Source organism: Grus americana, chromosome Z (genome assembly GCF_028858705.1).
Source record: "Grus americana isolate bGruAme1 chromosome Z, bGruAme1.mat, whole genome shotgun sequence".
Classification (NCBI taxonomy): domain Eukaryota; kingdom Metazoa; phylum Chordata; class Aves; order Gruiformes; family Gruidae; genus Grus; species Grus americana.
In genome coordinates this window covers 62,951,960-62,968,285 of record NC_072891.1, presented here as the reverse complement: position 1 = coordinate 62,968,285, position 16,326 = coordinate 62,951,960, and the positions used below count along the sequence as shown (strand labels likewise).

The 16,326-nt window shown below is 37.0% G+C and overlaps 1 protein-coding gene across 4 annotated transcripts in view; it reads left to right on the top strand.

Moving 5' to 3' along the window:
• PJA2 (praja ring finger ubiquitin ligase 2) overlaps positions 1-14,156 on the top strand; it is a 73,332-nt gene extending 59,176 nt beyond the window's left edge. For all 4 annotated transcript variants that reach the window (XM_054809468.1, XM_054809470.1, XM_054809471.1 and 1 more), the window contains 6 exons: positions 2,530-2,709; positions 4,141-4,326; positions 6,530-6,641; positions 11,740-11,854; positions 12,142-12,257; positions 13,448-14,156. In XM_054809468.1, the coding sequence (XP_054665443.1) occupies positions 2,530-2,709; positions 4,141-4,326; positions 6,530-6,641; positions 11,740-11,854; positions 12,142-12,257; positions 13,448-13,579 (841 nt within the window). In that variant the 3' untranslated portion in view covers positions 13,580-14,156. The remainder of the gene's footprint in view (positions 1-2,529; positions 2,710-4,140; positions 4,327-6,529; positions 6,642-11,739; positions 11,855-12,141; positions 12,258-13,447) is intronic.
• The last annotated feature ends 2,170 nt before the right edge of the window (positions 14,157-16,326 follow it).

Sequence of the window (16,326 nt, the reverse complement as noted above, 5' to 3'; positions counted from 1 at the left end):
TCCTTAAGGCATTGTAAAATTGAGTACTAGACTTAATTTTGGTTTTTTCTTATTAAAGATATAGGTGGACTTGCAAATGAATCCCTTCCTTCCCTGTAAGGTTTGCTTTTCAGAAAATTTCATTACTGCATAATCTTTTCTTTTCCACTTCTGAAATGCTGTTACTAGAAGATTAAAATGGAGTGGAGGAAATGGACTGTATTTTACAATTATAGCATTGGCTTCCATGATGCAAAGTGATAGATTATTGTAGCATGACAAAAAGAAATCTAGATTGCTTATCTGAAAGTGACTATGCTTGTCATGATGGCAGTAACTGAACCACTAAACGGGAAGTAAATGTGTTCTTTAACTTAAAAAAAAAAAAAATTGTTCTAAACCCTCAAAAGCCTTAGCCTTATGAAGTAAATTGTCAGTGATTACTCTGTGTAAAGGAGTAATATGGTTTTCCACTCTGAAAAGGTAAAGTTTTATGTTTAAAGGGTTAAGTCATATTACAAGTTTAAATATACATATATAGCTGCATAAAAAGCAGAATTGACATATGTGTCAAACTACATCTTGCAACTCAACTTTCATTTATTTCTAACCCAGGATGAAATTGACCTTGATGATTGCTGCAGCCTGGGCCTTCACGTCACATTTTTGCTTCAAGGAAGTGCCCAGCTATTATGGTGTTAACATGTAGAAGCTGTGTGGGAAGGAGAAAGTCTTGCGTATTTCTTAGAACCACATATGCTCTAAGCTGGAAGGGTCATGGAGTGTCCCCGGAGGGCAGGAGTGGTGGCATGAGGATCATATCCCTTAGCTGCCTCCATTTAGTTTTGGACCATATGGCAAATACAGGCCAGTTCAGCCTGGGGAGAGACTATTCTGAGAAAATCCATGTGCAGATGCTAAGTTAATGTGTTATGCTTTTGGCAAGTGACAAGTCTATAGCTCTCTAACCATTAAGTGATGTTCAGCATCTCTGCAGAATTTGGCATAGTTAAATCCTAGGTTTTGAAATATACATATTCAGTGTTCTTCCTTTATTCGGTATTAATGACTTTAGACATATCCTCTTTTCTGGTTTGAGTTAGTGTTTGTGTATAAACTTTAAAGAGAATAAATTTGACTATACAGCGTAGGAATATTATTATAAACTATGAAAATCATACCTCGATTGTAAAATAGAGAAAACTAAAACAAGAGATTTGAATATTTGGTCTAGTCTTACAGTAGGCTTAGATAACCTTTTTTTTTTTAAACAAAAAGCAAAGAAATAGAAGGTTCTAAAATATTAGTATTTAGCTTTAGTTGGTACAACATAAGATGCATTAGATCGCATATCAAAATTTCTTAACAGATATGATTTCTGCTGTAAAGTAATCCTTTAAAATAGCCCGAAGTTAATGAATATTCTCATTTCCATCACTTTCCTTAGTCATCAAAATTGTGATAAAAAATATATTCCTGCTTCAAATAAAATGGTTCCATCCTGATCTTCATTATCCTTGTAATACTTGCAGCATATAATGTGCAGTTCTTCAAAAGTACTTGTAATTTATTAAATAATAAGTTTTATTGGCATGTGCTTGTAATATGAGATAGATGGAGGATTTCTTTAAAGTGAGTTTATAGGTGGAGAGGTAACATTGATACACATAGACATACTGGGTTTAGCAGATTGAAAACTGAGCTGCAGGTGTTGTGGGTTGCTGTGTACGATGTGCTCTATTAAGCATGTTTGGTGTTCACATATTATTAGTTTTTTATAACTTTTTGAAGTTACATAGCTAGTTGACTGTACTTTGAATTTTGGTAGGTGTCAACTGTCACTGTTAGTATTGAGTGAACCTTCTAAGTGGCATTACCAAAGGCAGCAGTAGATAAGTTCATTCTTCTTGAGATTCTGTTTAAGCTGCCTGCAACTTGTTATTTACTACCCTTTTCTTTGTGGTGGCTGAGCAAATTCTCTTTTAAAAACTTGCTGCCATTCATCTGTTCGGGCCAGTGAACATTTGCAGTAAGTCATCTATTGTATCATTGTATGTTTAAAAGAAAAAAAGACCATTGTATATGTCTTAGAGTTTGAGAGCTTTTACTTTAAGTTTTGTTTGGCTGAGAGGTAAGGCTGACATTGCTTATTGTTTGTTAAGCAAGCATTGCTGTTCTCAGTGTCACTGCTGCTGTTTTCTCACTGTGTGCTTGGAGAAAGATGTGTTTAGTGGGTCTGGGTTTATATTCCTGAGTTGTTTCATGTACTCTGCAAATGTGGAGGGGGAAGAACAAAACATTTTTGCAAAGTTGGATGGGCAGAATTCTTTCTTAGGAACTGGTTTGTTTTTTTTTTTAAATCAACTCTTTATGTACACTTGCCTTGCAATATATCTATGAATAGTACAAGATTAATTTCTCTTAGAAAAAATAGTCCATATTGAGAGCAATGTTCATAGAAAAGTAGGAAATCACAGAATGTTTGTGTTTGTTTTCTTTCCACTAAAGCAGTGTTTAAATTCACACCCCATTGCCTTGTTTAAATTGCAGCTCAGAATGCAGTGATGGAGAATGGTCTACAGCTGTGCCTACCTATTTTGCTGCTACAGAAAAAGATCAGACCTCAAGTGATGAGAGCTGGGAGACTGTCCCAGCCAGGGAGGAATGTGAAGTACTGAGCAGCAGCAGTGGTGTAGAAGAGGAGAACACAGACTTGCGTTTCCAAGGAGGGTATAGTTTATTTTATTAGTTAACTTCTTGTAAGTTCTGACATCAGCAGTAACATGGTATCCACATGACACTACACATTACATCAATTCTAAAATTCTAAAAGTAGTTACTATACTAGCAATAATCATTTGTCTACATCAAATCTGAGTAGTTTTAAGTATTTCAAATCAGGGAAAAAATGGCATATCATGCAAACCAAATCTATTTTGTTTAAGATGCAGAAATAATGACAGGGCATTGACATGTGATATCAATAGGGATAATAGGCAGGATATACCAACTTTAAAAAGCCAGATTAGGCAAGTTAATTGTAAAGACATATATGTTACATACACATCTTCTGATATGGCATACTACTCTTTGCAAAGCAGTTGTTTATCTCTGCTTTATTGCTTCTCATATTCCACTGCTGCTCTTTATTTCTGCAGCCCTATCAGTGATTAAACTTGCACTACTTGCTTGCCGAGAACTTAGGTATTTTTCCAGACGTTCAGTACTTTCTGAACTGTCTTTTGATGCAAGGCAAAATTTGTAGTTCTAAATAGCCAAAGAAAGTTGGGGTTTTTTGGTGGTTTTTTTTGAAGCACCTAATATTGAACTTATATTCTTAGTTTGGGTCTTTGTAAAGCAACAAGTCATGCCTAAGTCTTCTTTAAGCTTCTTCCATTCTTAAATAGACAGTACCTGTTACCAAGCAGTCCACATTGCTGTTACTGCTTTTTTTTAGTATCACCCTCTCCTGTGGCTTTATGAAAACATTACAACTCATATGTTTCAGAACAACAACAATGCAGCAATGTACTCTTCAGCTTTCTTTGATGTGAACACCCTGCAAATGTACCCATTTCTAACACGATTGCTGTTTATTTGCCCTTTGATAAGGAAAGTAGGACTTACAGCCCTGTGGCTCTAAACATCAAGGTGACTTGTGCTCGTCTAGAAAATCCAGGAATGAGGAGTCTGTTTCTCCTCATGCAAATAGCTTCTCTTACAAATAGTATCTCTTTGCATTCAGGCCAAGCTTCCCCATGAAGGCTGTTCCAGGATAGCAAGAGAGCCTTTCTTTTTAGTGGCTTTAGGAACTTGTAGATGAGTAAGAAAATCCTTAGTACCAAATTCACTAGCCCTAGTGGGGATGTTGTCTGTACTAGAGAAAATTCAAAGTAAGCTACTTGCTGTACTGCTAGCCTTGAGCATTAGACAAATAATTTTGCCATAGAATCATCGGTGTTACTAGATGCTCAGTCTGGAGCTGATATCACTGGGAGTTTCTTGTGTTTTACAACAAATACTAAATTTCCTAATTTGGGACTCTGCAGTCTGGGAAACATGCATCTTTAGCCCTTGTAATATGTGTAGCTTCTGTTGCTTGCATGTGTTTGTAAATTCTCCTAGCTTTTTAGTTTTAGCTTTTCATTTATTTATTTGAAGGGAACAGACATTACTGGAGGAAGGAGAGATTCCTTGGTTACAGTACCACGAAGAAGTAGAAAGTAGCACCGATGAAGAAAATGATCCAATTGGTGATTTTGTGCATCCTGGGTTCTTCCTGTTGGATGGAAATAACAACCTTGAGGATGACTCCAGTGTGAGCGAAGACCTGGATGTGGAGTGGAGGTATGCCTTTGATAGTTTTCTGCATTAATTTCAGAGGGTTTGTAGTTATTGGTTTGCTTTTTATGTAAGATGTCAAAAACACTTATGGCTATCAGTATGCACTTGCTTCACAGGCTGATAATCTGAGTTTAAGGCTTAAGATACTTCAAGTGCTATGTGTTTTCTCATGAGAGAAAAAGGCTGTAGATTTGCTACATCAGGCTGTGATCTGAGAAGATTCTGGTGCACTAAATATTCAATGGATGGGTGTACTTTTTCAATTAATTTTCAATTGGTAAGTATAGTGGAAGTATAACAAGAGTAAAGCAATGTGAATGTAATCAGCATTCAAGTCAGTGCTATCTTATAATTGGTCTTTTCCTTTTTTGCAACTAGTATTAGATGTTATAAGTCTATTTTATTTCTCTTTGAAATGCCATGTGCTTACCTAATATTATAATTTTGAATGCTTCATTCAATTTTCTGTTGTTAGATTACTCAAGAATATTGCAATATATTTATTACAAAATTCTGCAAATACCGGCAAGAAAGTGATGGAAGCTGCTTGCACAGCCTGTTCCTAGAATAGTGTTACGTGTTTGTTTTAAAGTAAGAGTGAGCTAGACAGAATGCTTTCCAGTGAGAGAGTTAATGCTTGCTCTCTTTTGCCTATTAAAAATACTATAAACTACAGTGTAGACATATGAAAACCACTGGTATTTTCTCCTTGTGAAGTTACATTATGAAAAGTACAACAGAGACTAATGCATTAGAGTCCAAGCTAGAAGTGTAAGGCACATGTTCTTACACTTGCAGGCAGCAAGCTAGCAAAGGATATGGACAAAATCTGTTTGTGTTGGAGGTTAGCCTTGGTAAGCTTCCTAATTACTCAAAATAGGAAGGAAGATGCTTCTCTAATGCTCTGTTGAGTTTTGTCTGTTGAGCATATGCAGATCTGTGTATGATTTTGCTCATGCCCATTTTAAGATTTGATCTCTGAATGCTGAAAACAGAAATTGAAGCAGCTGCCAAGCTATGAACTGTGACACATGATGTAATAAAAATCTGAAGGGTAGTTGTAAAATGAGCTTAATAGTATACATATGAAATTTATTAGCTGAACTGTATGCCCTTTTACTCTGGCATAGTCAACAGTAAAAGCTCGCATTATGTTCTTCTGAAGTCTTGAGTGTTCCACTGCACTGGGAGCAGGTGCTTGGGGTGGGGAGGGGGAGTTGCAGGGTGGCCTCTATGAGGAGAGGCCATGGCTGCCCCATGTGGGACACAGCTGGTTCCAGCCAGCTCCAGTGGATCCACTGCAGGGTGGTGCCTCTAGGAAAGTATTTAAGAAAGGGTAAAAAATGCTGCACAGCAGAGTGTGAGAGAGAAGAGTGAGGATGATGTGAGAGAGACAACCCTGCAGACACCAAGGTCAGAGAATAAGGGAGAAGAAGTGCTTGAGGTGCTGGAGGAGAGATTCCCCTGCAGCCCTGGGGAGAAGACTACAGTGGAGCAGGTAGGTATTTGCTGGAAGAACTGTGCGTGTGGAGAGCTCATGCTGGAGCAGCTTTATCCTGAAGGACTGCAGCCCATGGGAGTGACCCCACACTAGAGCAGGGGAACAGCATGAGGAGGAAGGAGCGGCGAAGAGGAACTGCCACAGACTGACCCCAGCCCCCATTCGCTGTCCATCTGTACTGCTTGGAGTAGGGGGACATAGAGGAGTCAAGAATGAAGGAGTGAAGTTGAGCCTGGGAAGAAAGAGATGGCTAAGGGGAAGGTGGTTTAGTTTTTTGTTTTTGTTTCTCACCATCCAAATACATTTTTACTGGCGATAAAGTTATAGAATCATAGAACAGCCTAGGTTGGAAGGGACCTCAAAAGATCATCTAGTTAAATAATTTAACGTTTCAGTTAAATTAAGGTTCCCCCTTAAGCTGAGTCTGTTTTGCCTGTGGTGGTGATGAGTGAGTGATCTCCCTGTCTTTATCTTGACCTATGAGCTTTTAGTCTTATTTACATGCCTGTCCAGTTGAGATGGGGGAGCGAGAGCAGCTGGGTGGGCATTTAGCAGCCAGCCAAGGTCAATCCAACACAACAACCTTATGAGAGTATTCAACACAGTTGTTAACAGGTGATGTGAAGTAATTTGATGTACCCAGCCCTCATGTTGTTACTGTTTACTTTGAAGTGAAGACCATGTTTCCTAACTCATGTTTTTCAGATTACTTGATGAGTTTGGTGATGGCCTAGGACTTGCTCAAGCTATTCCTTATGTGGATCCTCAGTTTGTCACATTTATGGCACTAGAGGGACGCTTACAACAAGCTATGGAGGTATTAAAATATTCTTGGTAGTATTATATCAGTGACGTTGTGAGATAAGTTATTATTATTGAATCCTTTTTCAGCATAATTTTAAAATCAAGGGGATCAGGGAAAAATTACTTTCCTGTTTTAGCTTGAACTTTCTGGTCTGAAAGCTTGAAAACAAGTGTTCAAAGTTCTTTTAAATGATGTAGTGCAAGAAGTCATTGATCAGTGCTACTCCTTTTAGAATATATATTTATTTTTTCTTAAAGGAAGAAATAATACTGATTTATACCAGTATAAACATATGTAATTTAAATTATTGTAAAGAATGTTGCCAAAATCCCTACATAACAAAGGAAAGTTCAAACCTGCATCTGTGCCTATGAATTGTCCCAGCTTTTTTTTTTCTAAGAGTACAATTTGATGTCTCATGTTTTTATCCCTCAGTGGAAGATTTTTCTATGTTTGACTGTCTTGACTCCATGTGCTTCAAATTAAAAAAAAAACAAACCACCAAACAAACCTCACACCCAAAAAGCAAAACAGCCTTTTATCTTTGCCTTATTCTAATCTCATTTCATCTGTCTAACTTTGGATAAACCAGAGTATTTGTTATCAAGAACCAGCGTGGTTATGATCTTTCTCATTTCTGTGTTACGTGATGTTGGTCACTGTCAGAGTGAATATGAAGCTAGCTGAAATTCTGTTTGATTTAATGCGACAATCCTTGCACTGCCAGAAATCTCCCCTGCAGGGTATTTGTCAAAATAAGAGTTAAGTTATGTGTTAACATATAATATGGTGTTACAGCAATTAAATTGGATGTTTTGTGTGTGACATAAGTTTAGGGGCAGCAAGGGGCAGTTTGACTACTATCTCTTAGTTAAAAGGGGTGAACAGAGCAGACCATATGTCGTAGTGTGCTTGCAGACAAAACACCAAGGACACTTTAAGATGCTTTCTAAAGCTGGCAGTCAGTGGAACAATCATAGATTTTAATTTTTTTCCCCATGGATATGTGCAAAATCAATGATTTTTTGTGAATAAGCTTCATGAGTATTTTCCAAGGGGGTGTAAGGGTCGTTCCCTGAAGTTGGCAGTCATTCAGTTTCCCAGGTATTGTGCATCCCCCAAGGTATATGAGAGGTCAGCATTATTCATGATCAAGTACCATAGGGTCTTCAGCTGTGTAGGATCTTCTTCGTATTACTCATCTGGAGACACTTTGGAACTGCTTATTAATGTGTAGGAGGTCTGTTGATATCCTTACTATAAAAGCAGTATTTTTAAGTTGTATAGAGAAAATTGTTGTCTCTTTAATAGCCGCCAGTTCTGACTACATCAAGAACAGAACTACAAAAGCAGTTGACCTCCTTCTTTTCACCAAAGCAAGAGGATCTGTGTAGAGAGGCAAAACTAATCCCATCTTTTATTTTTTTTAATCTATATGCTAACACCTGAAGAGGAGACTGAGGTTGTTACGGCTCTGAGTTTTTCTTTCTCATTACTGTGTAACAGCACTTCTCTATTTACTCTGTCAGAAGAACTGTGCGTACTCTTGTCAGGCTGACCTGTAAAAGCAGTCCTAGGTGGCTATGTGCATGGCTGGCTGAGAAGATTCTGTGATTATGTTAGTGTCACCAGGAACAGAGTGTCATTGAGCACACTTGGCAAGCAGGTAGATGACTACAAAGGTACTTATTCTTTAGTACCTGTGGTACAGGTCACTGGATGTTGGACAAGAGGGAAAGCCAATTCTCTTAAATAGTATTGTGCTTGAAATTAGCACTTAGGCATCTGAAACTTTACAGTAAGCACAGAAATCTGGCATAATTGGAATTAGTGAGCAGAAAATGGTAACTGAGTAATAAAAGGAACAGCTATATTGACTGTGACTAAATGGACAACGGAGGTTTTGAGTGAGAATTCTGAATATTTCCTCCAAATCTTAAGCAGAATGTATAGAGCACCTCTCTTTCCAGTGTGAAGATCGTTACTAAAATTGTTGAGAAAATAAGAGCAAGGATTGCCCAAAACTGTTCAACATTTCTCTTGGGCTATATTGCAAGTACTTTTGCAAGTTGAGAGAAAGTGAGCAAAAAAGGGTCTGTAATGTCAATCTATCCAGAATTAACCTTTAATTGTTTGCTGAGATCGTATCTTTTAATGACCACAGCAAGATGTAGATCAGGATGTAATATTTTCTGCTTTGTAGAAAGTAGGACTTCCAAATGGCTAGTCCAGCATAATCTCTGCGTGGAGTATTATGTGACTGTGTCCCTGAGTGGATTAATATAGACTAGAAACTTGTGCTCCTGGAAGGACATTCAGAACAGCCTTTAAACACAGCTTTTCTTTCTCTTTGAGGGAAGTGAGAACTGAAGATAGTTGTCTGTCTTCCTCATGATTGGTATTTTATGTTCCTCATCCCTCTCCCCAAGAATAAAGGAAGTGATTTCATCTGTTGTTGACATAGTTCATCTTGTTTTGGGGGTCAGGACTTGCTCTGGTTTTGCTAGACATTTTTCTGCAGGATCATTAGATTTCACTTTCACCAGATACTTTTCCTGCTTGTTCTACCACTTTTGTTCTCACCTTCCAGAGTTTACTGCTTGCATGCATGTTTACTTTCTCTGTTTGAACATATAGACCCCAAGCTGGTTTGCTACTTTGCAGCTACATATTATCTATATATTTATACTCAGCTTTCTAACAGGCTGCTTGTTGCTAGTTACTCTATTTTAGTATTACTTAGACCTGGTTTTAGGGCAAACAGCTATTACTTAAATTTTGCTTAGTCTGATTCTGTCTTATGGATGTAATGTAGTTCTGCTTTTGCTTCAAGTTTTTAAAGTAACCCATCTGCTTCCTGGTAATAAATATTTTTGCACCAAAGGTTTTGTAATGGAGAAGTCTGAGCTTTGACTAGCTTTAAGTATTACTCTGATTTGATTAAAAGATTGGGTGGATTAAACATCATTAATAATCTGTCTAATGACTGTGAGTGTATTCAACCTGTTACTGATTTACTTAATCCACCTCAAGTTTCCCAAAATTCTGCGATCTACTATAGTAGATTCATTAACTACATCTTTTTCACCTATAACAATTTATTAGGAGAGTTTATTATAGCTCAGAAATTTTTGAAAAATTTCTGAGCTATCTAGCAAACTAATTTACTGTAGCTATGAAACACTTGAAAGGGATGTGACATAATAATGCATCCAAAATTCCAGTGTATCTTAATTTGGAGGGAGGGCACATCTGTTCCAATAAATTGTGACATTTGGAGGGGAGAAGTCGTAAATACAAAATGTAATAACCTGTATATGTGATTTGTTTTCTTTTTCACTTGGATTTGTTTTCAAGAAATTACGTAGCTGGGAGTGTTTGTTTTACTTCATTAGCAGTATAAAATAAGTTGGGTGTCTCTGCAGTGTCGGTGACTTCATTTATGAATATTTCCTGTAGCGATTCACACGTGAGGAACTCAAACCCCTGCAGGCAATAGCACTCCTTATTTTAGCAGTGTCCAGCGTTTGGTTCATGGTACATCGAGCAGTAAGCAGTCGTCCAAGTAATATGAGGAAGGAAATAAAGGTATCTTTGAGGTTATAAAGGTATCTTATAAAAGTTGTCAAATGGACACTTCTTTGCTCTGCTTTGGGTGTTGATAATGTGGTTTTAAGCATCAGAGTCATTGTGAGGCTTTCTGTCTGTGGTGTTTCTTTTGTGTAGCTTTCAAAAGCAAACAATACAATGCTTTTGTAAATTGTTTTCTGTTTAAGAGCACTAATACTGGATATAGACACAGAGGTTTGACACAAGTAATATTGCATCCTTCTGTCTGACTGGGATCTTATCTAATTTTTCCAGCTGTAGTAGTTAATCTAATTAAGCATAAGGTTTTTTACCTACAAATTATTCTCAGACCATCACAGCTTAGTAAAATAACATTACAAATACTAAAATCATCTTAATGTTAGTAAGGCAGTATTGTCTGCTTTAACAGAATTGAATGTTTTTAAGCTGTAAAATTGGAGGACTGTACCTGTTTTGCGGGTAGACATACATACTGCACTAGGGATAACTCAGGATTTCCTCTAAATTAGCAGAAATCTAGATGAGAATATGTGGTAGTAGGAGCTGTAAATATTTGTCTGTTAGCTCATGCTGATCTCTCTGCTGCCACAAACATTTGACTGTAGGTGTAAACCTGCTACTTTAGATCTGTGGTGGGGTGGTTGCCTGAGCTACCCTGCTACTGTGATAAAAGTGCAGGCATGTTTTCAGGCTGTAGCTCTAGTAACTTCCTCTAAAGTTTAAGAGGAAAGACTACTGGAGATGTTTGTCTACAATCCAATGTTTCTCTAGTATACTTTTGGGTTTTTTTAGTTATGTGTACCCCCAACATTAAAAATATATCAAGTAATCTGAAACTTCTTTTCAAGGGAGTTTTGTAGCCATTAGAATAAATAATTGTGCTGATTAGAGCAGTAAGTAGTTGTACTTGAGGGTTGTGACTAGTTTATTCAGAATATGAACTCAGCGCTTCTGTGTTCTTGACTCTTCAGTTTGTTCTGTTCAAACAGGTGTATCTAATACATTTCTTAGCAAATATAACCAATCTGAGTTCTGTGTTGCATTTTTTTTTTTCCTGCTGTAAGCTTTTCTGAAAGCTTACAGTGGTAGTGTAGCCAAGATACTTAATATTTTTGTTTGTAACTGAGTAATTCAATAGTTGAAGCCAGGAAAGACATTAATGAGGCTTTTATTTTCAGAAAGCAAAATGTAATGACAGTTTTGCATGAGCAAACTTTATTGCATTTTTTACTTGCTGGCTTTTCTGAAACTTTATAAAATGAGCATATGTTAATTAGAGAATAAATTGTGACTCTGTCCTGGTACTTTAAGAACGCTTAAAAAAACAAGCTGTTACTGTTTTGACCTTCAGTTTCATCTCATTCATTACAAAAATAAAAATGATGGTTAGTCTGACAGACATAACTTCCATTTAAGAAGGTAATACTATTAGAATTGGATTTCTTTGTATGCTTGCTTGTTTTTATATGGAATATTACATTTGAATTAAAAGAACTTGGCTGCTGCTCACTCTTTTCAGGCTGCTCTGGCACAATTGGAGGCTCTTGGATTTGATGTTGAACAGGCTCATCCACCAGCTACTACAGAAACCATAGCTAGTCTGCCACAGATTATCATCACAGATGACCACGATGGTATGGAAAAATAATTAAGAATTAATTTCCACAAAGTTCATAAGAACAAATTTAGCTTTGTGTAATACTACAGATGCAGTATTTAAACATACTGTGCCACTGGCTTTTGAATCTTGAATTGGACTGAATATAACTGGTCAGTTTGGAAAACTAATATTTACTGGAGTAAATGTGATTGTATTTTGTAGTCATTAGTGATACTGTTGATAATATATGTATTTTAATTTCAGCTCCTCTTTGGTGTAAAACAAGATAATAATAATGCTTTTTCTTCATCATGGGTGTAGGTCAAGAGCAGTGTTGTACTATCTGTTGCAGTGAATACGTGAAAGATGAAATCATAACAGAACTACCCTGTCATCATTTGTTTCACAAACCCTGTATAACTCTATGGTTACAGAAAGTAAGTACTACAGGATTGGTGGGGTTTTTGTGGATTTTTTGAGTACTTGCATTCTTCTGGGAAGAACAATTTGTAACTTCTTGAAAATGTGTGATGAAATAATTGGCTGTTAATTTTACACATTATGGAATCAAATTCTAGTGCAAGTGAGGAAAGTAATTTATACCTGTACTCACACGAAGGGCAATTTCTTGAATAGAGGGGGTGTTTTTGTGAGGAGGAAAAAAAAGGTCTGTTTTTTAGGAAGAATTAAAGAGTTGGATGTGTTACAACTTGTTTTGGTACAAGAAAAGCTTTCTTTACTGTACACATACCTTGGAGTAAAGATGGCTTGGTTTTCTTTGAGAAGAGCAAAGGATCTGATCTGTCTTGCCAGAATGTCAGGCCCATTTATGGTGACAGCTAAAGCTGGTGGGAGAAATAACTTGAATGCTTGTAAATTTAAAATATTTACCTTTGGTAAATGTATACTGTGTTAGATTTCATTTTCATAATATGCAACCAGTTTCCTTCCAAATTTCTTAAAAAGGCTTACATCATATTGAGGCTAGACTAAAAGAACTGTAGTTAATGAATTGGGTTTTTTCCTTGCACCATACACACAATATGGGCCTGGACTTGCTTGTTCTCAGTGAGCCTACAGTGTAACACATCAGTTCCTCAAGAAGTACAAGAGGAAGATTAATTGATTCAGACTAGGCAGATCAGAACACATCTAGCATGGGTTGTTGTTGGGTTTAGATTTTTTTTTTTTCCTTGTCGATGTTGATTACCATGTTGATATTGCTTGTATTATATGTCTTGCCTTTTTCTGCTGTCATAGTAACCTACTCTTGCTGAAAACTAGGACAAAAGGCTTCCTGTTATATTTGGGCTGTACCTAGTTTATATTTAATCCTTGTCTCAAAAAAAAAAAAAAAAAAATCCCTCCTGTAAAATCAATTATTTGAAGAAGACCTTATAAAGGGTCTGATGTATCCTCTGTGTAACTGGTGTAAAAGTGAAATGAAGCTTGCTTCTGAGAGTGTTAGCTTTCTCTTAGTTCCAGATAGCCATCCAGTCAAATTTTAGCTTTGAGACAGTGCTGTTGTGAAGATACTAAATACTTGGTAAATAATAACCTTTAGCTCTTCAATAGAATTGAATGCAAACTGTGCAAATGACTTTTTTTTCCTCTCTTTTTTTTTTAGTCGGGAACATGCCCAGTTTGCCGTCATGTGCTTGAACCTCTGCTTCCTGAAACAGCTGCTGCCCCTGTTTCCTTTCTATCTGATTATGATTCCTCATCTTCTGTTCACAATGCTACAGAAGCTTCAAACTAGGGTCTGAAATTAAATCTTTGCCACCAAAATAAAAATGTAAATTTTGCCTGTTTAATTACAATGAAAACAATTATGTAGAAAATATTATATGTAAAAGACTATCTATATTCTATATTTTAGTTTAGAAAGAGGGTGCAAGACTTTCTAAACTCTTTAGGTTTGCAATAATAGTTTAAATTTTCAAACTGTAATTGGAAGAATGTGCAGCTTTTTTTTTCTTAGCAGAATGTTGCTAGTAATGTCTAAAGCTTATGTTAAATTTTTCCAAAAAGATAATTAATGTAGCACTTTGTTTAAGTTCTTGCAGCTGCAGTGCAGTTGCAGCTTACTAAACTTATGCTTATATCCTGTTCTACATAATATAACAACTATTTGATTTTTGTCTAAGTTAGTGCCACTGAGTGACTTTGTAATTGATCTCTCATATTTGCATCAAATGTGAAGATGTTCTGTGATGCCAGCAGTGGTAGAATTTGATTTCACCGGAAACAAATTGCATAATGAAACAATATTTCTTACTAGTTTATTCCATAATAAAGCCTTTTCCTAAGTCAGAAGTGCTATTAAATTGCTGCTGTGTGGTTTGTTTTATTTTAATAAAGGCTAGTACCATTTTTAAGCCTGTGTCCTGAATAAGTATATGAACTATGGAACTTCAACATTTGAAGTTCTAAGTTTCTAAGAAGTTGCATGTTATAAGACCTGGGCAGCTGTTTCCTTAAATCTGTGTTTAAATTGGATTCTACTGATTAGGTCTTCTCCACTCTCCTGCATGCGTGCATGCTCTCACTCTCTTTTAAGATATATTGATTTATATATACATCAGGGTTGGGGTTGTTTTTTAATGCAGATGTAGTTAAAATATTTTTGGCTCTTGGAGTCTTAAGTCTGAAAAAGAATAGAAGCTTCACACACTTAATTGAACAATACATTTGAAGACTTGGATGTTAGGATAATTGTTGTAAAGTTATTTTAGAAATTTAAAAATTTAGTAATGTTTCTGGTATTTGCACTGGTTGCAGGTTATGCTACACTTAATATTTTAAAGGAGAAAAGACTGGTCTCTAGAATTTATTTCTATAAATAATACTCCAGTATACACAAAAACTTTAAGGGACATGGAGTTAATTATTGCAGGACAGAAAGTTAATATTTGGATGTGTATATGTGGACTAATGGCTGCACAAAAACTTTTCTGTGGCCATTGGACAGACACACAACGCCTAAAATGTTGGTGCATGGGAATAATATACGAGGGGTCTAATCAAACCCTCTTAAAAGAGTTACAGATTTTTTTCCAGTAACTTTGAAATTAAGCTGACTTAAGCTCTTGGAAAAGTGATTGATTAAAAATGAATATTCTTAGCGCTCTGGCTAAGCTATCTGAGTAGCTTTCTGGCTACTCAGTTATGATTATGGCTGCCATCATGCTATCTCAATTCTTTACAAATACTAATATATTCTTTTATTAGCAGTAGAAGATGGTAATTTTCTTGTTTGAGGAACACCTTGAGTTGTGTGATGTTCTTCACAGTTTAACTTGTGGACTGCAGCAGAACAAAGAATTGGTGGTAGTTGCCATGAGTCTGCCTCTGAGGTTTTCATGCTGTTATTCCAAAACTTGAAGCATAAGGAAGCCAAAACCACTAAGATAATGGTGAAAAGTAGCTCCTTCCTGGCTTATTTTCCTGTACTAAAACTTTATATTTGCTGAAGTAGGCATCAGCAGAATTTGGGGAAACATGACAAGGAACATATACTTCCACGCACCAGCAAAATCCGTACTAATCCAAGAAGTGCTATAATCTTCCACTTCTTTATTACAGACTAGTGCTATGGAGAGTGGTTGATCCATGGCTACCAACTGCCCCAGATGATAAAATAGTTAATGTAACCTTTAAAGCTCATCTAAGGTGTGAACGAGATGTACGTAGATTAAGAGAAAGTGAAAATGAAGAGATTTGTATTGCTTGCAGGGGAAAAAAACCAAACAACAAACCAATGATGGACTTAGTATCAAAATTGTTCTTGGAAGCCTACAGAGGGTGGAAGCAAGAGCAGGTAGCCTGAGAGGAGCACAGAGAAACTGTCCAAGCAGCCAGGATCAGGTTAGGAAAGCCAAAGCCCTGACAAAATTAAATCTGGACAACAACAAAAGCTTTTATAGGTACATCAGTGACAAAAGGAAGACTAGGGAAAATGTGGGCCCTCTTCCCTAGTTACCTGGGATAAGGATAAGGCTGAGGTACTCCACAACTTTTTTGCCTCAGTTTTCACTGGCAAGTGCTCAAGCCACACCACCCAAATTGCAGAAGGCAAAGGCAGGGAACTGGGAGAATGAAGAACTGCCTGCTGTAGAAGATCAGGTTCCAACCTCCCCTGCCATGGGCAGGGACACCCTCCACTAGACCACGTTGCCCAAAGCCCCACCCAACCTGGCCTTAAACACTTCCAGGGAGGGGGCATCCACAACCTCTCTGGGCAACCTGTTCCAGTGCCTCACCACCCTCACAATAAAGGATTTCTTCCTTATATCTAATCTAAATCGACCCTCCTTCAGTATAAAACTGTTACCCCTTGTCCTGTCTCTGTACTCCCTGCTAAAAAGCCCATCCCCATCATTCCTGTAAGCCCCCTTTAGATACTGGAACACTGAATAAGGTCTTTCCCAAAGCCTTCTCTTCCTCAAGCTGAACAACCCCAACTCTCTCAGCCTGTCCTTGTACGGGAGGTGCTTCAGCCCTTTG